The following is a 7,221-nucleotide window of genomic DNA, read 5'->3' as shown; positions in this document are numbered from 1 at the left end:
GCCTGCTCCCCAGGGGATTGGGCCTAAGCTGGCAATCAGACATCCCTCTGGCAGCCCGGCAGCCCTCGGGGGATGTCCACTTGCCAGCGGGGAGCATATCTAAGCTGCAGTTGGATATCCTTAGCACTGCTAAGGAGGGAAGAGAGGTTCCCACCACCACCGCTGTACTGGCAGCCATCAGCCTGGCTTGTGACTGAGCAGAGCTCCCCCATGTGGGAACACACTGACCACCAGAGGACAGCTCCTGCATTGAGCATCTGCCCCCTGGTGGTCAGTGTGTGTCATAGTCACCAGTCATTCCCAGTCTTTCTGCTGTTAGGGTCAGTTTGCATATTACCCTTTTACTATTTAGGATAGAGGCCTGGTGCATGGGTGGGGGCCAGCTGGTTTGCCCTGAAGGGTGTCCCAGATTAGGGTGGGGGTGCCCACTGGGATGTGTGGCCAGCCTGGATGAGGGGCTCATGGCTGTTTTCAGGCTGGCCAAACCCCCTTCAGGGTGGGGGTGCCCACTGGGATGTGTGGCCAGCCTGGATGAGGGGCTCATGGCTGTTTTCAGGCTGGCCAAACCCCCTTCAGGGTGGGGGTGCCCACTGGGATGTGTGGCCAGCCTGGATGAGGGGCTCATGGCTGTTTTCAGGCTGGCCAAACCCCCTTCAGGGTGGGGGTGCCCACTGGGATGTGTGGCCAGTCTGGGTGAGGGGCTGAGGGCCGTTTTCAGGCTGGCCTGTGACTGAAGCTCCTAGCCTCTCCTTTTTTTCTTTTTTCTTTTTTAGTCGGGGATGCATTTACCTTCTATAATTGAAACTTTGTTGCCGTCCAGCTCGCTCCGGCTCTGAGGCCGCAGCTGGCTGAAAGCAGGTATTTGGGATTTGTTTAGCTTCTATAATTGAAACTTTGTTGCTTTTGGAGCTGTTGCTTTCGGCGCTTAGAGCAGGCTGTGGAAGGCAAGGAACCTTGGCTTCCTCCATCACTGGAGCAAGCAAACCTCCTGCTTGCTTCAGCTGCGTGGCTGCCGGCCGCCATCTTTGTTAGCAGTTAATTTGCATATCTTGCTGATTAGCCAATGGGAAGCGTAGCAGAGGTAAGGTTAATTAGCCTTCTTGTCTTTTATTAAATAGGATTAGATGAGCAGAGAAAGGGGGAAATTCTTCTTTGCAAAGCTGTGGTTATCTCATGATATTTGGATGAATTTAAATAGGAGTGTTTAGATATAGTCACTTACTTTAGACAAATATTTAATGTGTCCCATCAAAAGCTAGATGCTCACCTAGGCACGTAGGACACCATGCATATAATATGTAAACAAATATGGTGTTCAATAGGTGAAGTATGGAAAACTGAAGGAAAGCCTAGAACTGTGTAACAGGGGTGTGATATGTGCAACCTCATCTGGTGTGTTCAGGGAAATAGATCTGTTTTTGAGAAAAATAAGTCTGGAAGGCCAACAATGCCAGTGGTGGGGGGTATAGGAAGCACTGGAGCAGAGAACCCACTTCTAGATAGGAGGCTATAATAAAAGGTTAGGCAAAGACAAGAGCTAAATAAAAAGGGGACCAGAGCAAGGAGATATTCAGGAAATAAAGTCAGGAGGACCTAGGGACCAACTGCCTGTATACCAGGCCTGTTTACCTGACCTAATGTACCTTCTTTCGCCACCCGCACACCATCATGTGTATACCATGGGCACACAGTACTGTGGTTGTTTGCTTACATGTCTGTCTCACAATGAACTAGGTGGTTCTTGTGGACTGGATCCTTTTCTTAGTCATCCTTATGTCCTCCAGGCCTCAGCACGGTGCCTGGCACACGGCAGTCACTCAGAAAACATTTAATAAAACTAATTAAAAGAACTAATACACATGGGAGTGATAAAGAAGGTAGAGTCAAGGATTTTAAATAGAAGGTGATATAATCAGGTAAGTTTAACTAATATAACAGCAGGTAAGTTTTCTAGGAGAGAAGACAGTGAATTGGGTTTGGAGTTTTCATTGAACTTGAGGTGCTTGCAGGAATCACTGACCACCCATTCTCTCCCTGAGGGCAGATATCTGTAGATACTGGGTAGAGGGCTTCCTTTAAGGCCAGAAGCTGTCTAGATCCCTCCCAGTCAAACTCAACTCATAAAACACTGCTAAGAGAGAAAGTGTTCCCATCTATTAGTCTAAGAACCAGCTCAGGTGGTGATAGAGATAGGTAAAGAAGATAAGCAAGGAGAACCTGCTAATGTGCATTTATTTGTGCAGAACAGCAATGCCATACAGTTGATAGAAGAAACAAAAGGTTTGCAGTAATGCAGAAATACTCAAACATGCATACATATTTATACAAAACTAAACCAGCCTCATTTCCTTGTTTCTTTTTTGATTCTACTTAGATACTCCCTTGGGCAGGTCTATGCTAACCCTGGGCTGTTGCTTTTTTGTCACAAATAAAGTTAAGATAGAAATACAAGACCAGAACAAGGAGGAAACAGCAAATGAAACAAAGACTAGAGAATCATTAATGGATTCCACAAGACATGACAGATGATAGATAGATAGATAGATAGATAGATAGATAGATAGATAGATGATAGATAACATGTTGGCTGATGTGCTAGGGTTGGATGACACTACAGGAGAATGAAAACATAAAGGGGCAATAGATTATACTTTTAGAAATAGGAAAGTAATAAAGTAGACATAGCATTCCATTTGGAAACTTTAAGAGGAATTACACAAATCAAAATGTGGGACACAGGATTGGAAGAAGGTCCAGAAAGTGACAAGGATGGGTGAGTTTATTGAGGTTTAACTTTTGGAGGGCCTACCAGGAGAGTGCAGACATTCATACTTAGATTCCTGAGCAATGGAATGATCAATCCGGGCCGAGTGGTCCCGCTCTGGAACGGGTCAGCTCCATTCCACTTCAAGCCTGAAGGAATTTGCATCCCCTGACCAGCTCTCTTAAGGGAGACCAAGCACAAACTCCTAATCAATGTATAGAACTCAAATTCCTGGGAAAAGAGTTCAAAGAGCATAACCTTAGGAATGATAAACCCAAAGCACATCTTTGTATATGGAGAATCAATCACACAGTCATTATATAGTTAGAGGAAAACAGGAAACTTGAAAGAGATATCTGTAGGTACTGGGTAGAGGGCGTCCTTTAAGGCCAAAAGCTGTCTAGATCCCTCCCAGTCAAACTCAACTCATAAAACACTGCTAAGAGAGAAAGTGTTCCCATCTATTAGTCTAAGAACCAGCTCAGGTGGTGATAGAGATAGGTAAAGAAGATAAGCAAGGAGAACCTGCTAATGTGCATTTATTTGTGCAGAACAGCAATGCCATACAGTTGATAGAAGAAACAAAAGGTTTGCAGTAATGCAGAAATACTCAAACATGCATACATATTTATACAAAACTAAACCAGCCTCATTTCCTTGTTTCTTTTTTGATTCTACTTAGATACTCCCTTGGGCAGGTCTATGCTAACCCTGGGCTGTTGCTTTTTTGTCACAAATAAAGTTAAGATAGAAATACAAGACCAGAACAAGGAGGAAACAGCAAATGAAACAAAGACTAGAGAATCATTAATGGATTCCACAAGACATGACAGATGATAGATAGATAGATAGATAGATAGATAGATAGATAGATGATAGATAACATGTTGGCTGATGTGCTAGGGTTGGATGACACTACAGGAGAATGAAAACATAAAGGGGCAATAGATTATACTTTTAGAAATAGGAAAGTAATAAAGTAGACATAGCATTCCATTTGGAAACTTTAAGAGGAATTACACAAATCAAAATGTGGGACACAGGATTGGAAGAAGGTCCAGAAAGTGACAAGGATGGGTGAGTTTATTGAGGTTTAACTTTTGGAGGGCCTACCAGGAGAGTGCAGACATTCATACTTAGATTCCTGAGCAATGGAATGATCAATCCGGGCCGAGTGGTCCCGCTCTGGAACGGGTCAGCTCCATTCCACTTCAAGCCTGAAGGAATTTGCATCCCCTGACCAGCTCTCTTAAGGGAGACCAAGCACAAACTCCTAATCAATGTATAGAACTCAAATTCCTGGGAAAAGAGTTCAAAGAGCATAACCTTAGGAATGATAAACCCAAAGCACATCTTTCTATATGGAGAATCCATCATACAATCATTATATAGTTAGAGGAAAACAGGAAACTTGAAAGAGGCAAGTAGGCTGAGAAGAGAAAGGTGGTGAGTTGAGTTTCTGACCCATTAGAACCCACTGGGTTAAGGTGATTGAAAGGTTTCTGTGCAGAGATGCCCTAAGGCCAACCTGCACAGCCACTGCTCAAGAGCTGAGAGAAGAGGCTTGGCAATGCTCATCTGGGAGTCAGTTACAGGGAGGTGGGAGGCGATGCACTGATGTTCTCCATGGAGAGGGGATGGAGGGGAAGGTTAAGTACTAAATAATGGGGGATATGGAAGAGGTGGCAAAAGAGAAAGGAACCAGTGAAAAGAGAAGGAGATGGCCATTCTTTCTCTTTGTTCCTTTCCCTTCCTCTCTCTTCCCCTCCATATTAGAGAGCAGATGTCTTGCTCATTCCCCCAGTGAGTGCCTTGGGGTGAGGAAGCTGCCCTTACTCAGACTCAGCATCAACTGCATTCAAGTCAGCAGGAAATCAAAGGGAAAAGGGACACCTAAGAAGTTAGCCTTGGGAGGCTACCAACCTGTCCCAATGGCTGGGAGGCAAATGGTCGAGTGATTCAGTTTTTCACACTCTTGCAAAACACAGGTAACTGATCTCTTGACATCAGCTTCCCCAGCGACATGAATAATATTCTTGCAATTCAGTGATCCACCATCAGTAATTATATAACCATTGTTGTGCTGTTGAGCTAAGAAACACAAAACAGAAAGATGCAAAATCAGATGCTGAACCTACTCTCTGATTGTCTGCTTTGGCAAATAAAGCATTTTACACCAATAAGAGACTCCTGAAACACTACCTCTTATGAATCTGTCTCGCTTACCTTCTCTTTTTAGCCATGATCTCACTTTTCACTCCTCTTCATTTCTAGTTCTCTATGAGTGGAATTCTTTAGTAAAATGTATTATTTTAAGATTAATATGTTGTCTCCCTCTCCACAGCTTCCCACATTCAGCCTTCCACTTATACTTTATTTTAGCACTGAAAAGCAGCATCGTGACTTACCTAGGCGAGAACATTCTGTTTCCACATTTTGTCCAGCCTTTTCCAAAATTGCTTTGGAGACCCCTACATGAGAACATCAACATATTTACAAACATGAATAAAAAATTAGTACAGTACACTTAGATCACAATGATTGCCCACCCCATTATTAAAGGAATCTTACAACCTGGGCATTTCTGATCAAAAGAAGAAAAATTCATGAAATAACTGTTACCAATAATAGGAAACCATGTCAAAATAATTTTAAAATTATTAATTCATATTACTAAAAAGTTGTAGGTTTGGCTATAGCAACTGTAGAATAGTTTGGTTATAGAAACCCCCCTTTAAGGGATCTACTGTGACCATTACTGTTGCAAAAGTCCTACAAGTAAAGTACCTGCTTTGTGATCAAATGTCTTTGTTGTTGAATTCACAATCACATCTGCCGCTTCTTTAGCAATATCTCCAGTGGCCACCTGGAAGGTGATGGGGCCAATTTTCATTTCGTGCACTCCTGAAGCAGGGCTGGTAACAGTTCCATACAAACCTGGGGGAAAAAATGGAGTTGACAATCAAGTTAACAATAGCAAGAATGACTTAAGTCTCATGCTCCTCACATGTGGCCCTCCCATACAGTACTTCTCTCCCTCTCCATCCCAAACCCCGTATCTCTGACCTTTAATATGGTCCTGACCCTTAGCCCCAAGGATGGTCTGTTTCTGAAAAAGTATTATAAAATACTAGTGCCCCGGTGCACGGATTCGTGCACATTGAAAGGAAATTAATTAGAAGGTAGCTGGCGGGGTGGGACTGGCGAGATGGGCTAGGCATACCCTGGAGCCAACCTCCTGAGGTCCCTTACAGGCCGGCCACACCTGGGGCAGCACTGTGACTTGAAGGGCATCTGCGGAGTGAGCGGGATCCCTCCGGTAGGTGAGGTCCCTCAGCCTGCCCTGCGGGGATTGGGCCAAAACCAGCTCTCCCACATCCCCCAAGGGGTCCCGGATTTTGAGAGGGCAGTTCTCGGGTGGCATTCCCCGGAATCGGGCTCCCTCGTCTCTGGTTCAGAGGTGTATCACCTGAGAACCACCAATGCCAAGTCAAGGCAGCTCGGCACCCCCTGCATTGAGTGTCTGCCCCCTAGTGGTCATTGCACGTCATAGCTACCAGTCAGATGGTCGCTTAGCCTGTTACATATTTAGATAAAACATATCAAACGTTGGCTTCTGGTGCTGGCCAAGGTGAAGTCAGCCTGTGAGAACCTATCTCTCCAACTGATTACAACTAAAACAAGAGGCAAATACAATATCTACTAAGTGAGGACTGAAAAGTAAGCAACAGCAAGTAGATTGGGAAGGGAAGTCAAAACCTGAAGAGGCAACCTGTAAAGAGGGTAGTTTTGAAATTTTCCTCTTTTCTCTCCCAGCTTTGACACAAGGGTAGCCCTACTTGTGGAACTGCATGAGCACAAGTAACAAAACTCTCAGAGGATCCCTGTCTTTGTGACCAGAGGATTGAGAAAAGGGGGCCCTGTCAGCTAAAGAGTATGGCAGGGATCTTCCTTATTTTCCTTTTTTTTCTTCTGAGATCCAATTGAGCTTTATTTAGAAATTGGCACAGATTCCATTGGAAAATTGTATGTGTACATATACTTAATATTTTTTTGGAATCAAATATTTTTTATCCTGATTATTTTTTTTTACATTATATACATTTTTTATTAATTAAGGTATTACAAAAGTGTCCTTATAACCTCATTATCCCTCACGCCCCCCCAGTCCTGCCCTCACCCTCACCTACTGCTGTCTGCATCCATCCTTATGCTTATATGTATGCATACAAGTCCCATATTTGTTTTTTTTTAAATCCAGGCCTACCCACAAGGTTACCCCAGTTGCAGAACTCCATAGTGGCACCACAGGGAGTTAAAGCCCTTAGAGTTCTGTATTTCTATCCAGAAGATCCAGGGGAAAGGGCCCTTGTAGTCTGAAAAGTGCACATGGCTGTGTGTGGGAAATACCTCTTAGTTTTCTCTCTCTTCTCTCTCCCCACTTTGCCCGAGGACAA

The 7,221-nt window shown here is 44.0% G+C and overlaps 1 protein-coding gene across 2 annotated transcripts in view; it reads right to left on the bottom strand.

Annotated features, from left to right (window-relative positions):
- Positions 1-5,697, bottom strand: part of LOC102238632 (poly [ADP-ribose] polymerase 14-like) — a 17,066-nt gene extending 11,369 nt beyond the window's left edge. For both annotated transcript variants that reach the window (XM_014528503.1, XM_014528502.1), the window contains exons 1-3: positions 5,552-5,697; positions 5,173-5,235; positions 4,688-4,855 (exon numbers count right to left, since the gene is read on the bottom strand). In XM_014528503.1, coding sequence (XP_014383989.1) covers positions 4,688-4,855; positions 5,173-5,235; positions 5,552-5,657 — 337 coding nt within the window. In that variant the 5' untranslated portion in view covers positions 5,658-5,697. The remainder of the gene's footprint in view (positions 1-4,687; positions 4,856-5,172; positions 5,236-5,551) is intronic.
- Between the last annotated feature and the right edge of the window lie 1,524 nt (positions 5,698-7,221).

The sequence above is a fragment of the Myotis brandtii genome, unplaced genomic scaffold (assembly GCF_000412655.1).
Source record: "Myotis brandtii unplaced genomic scaffold, ASM41265v1 scaffold6382, whole genome shotgun sequence".
Taxonomy (NCBI): domain Eukaryota; kingdom Metazoa; phylum Chordata; class Mammalia; order Chiroptera; family Vespertilionidae; genus Myotis; species Myotis brandtii.
The sequence above is the reverse complement of the archived record's forward strand: the minus strand, read 5'-3'. Positions and strand labels throughout refer to the sequence as shown.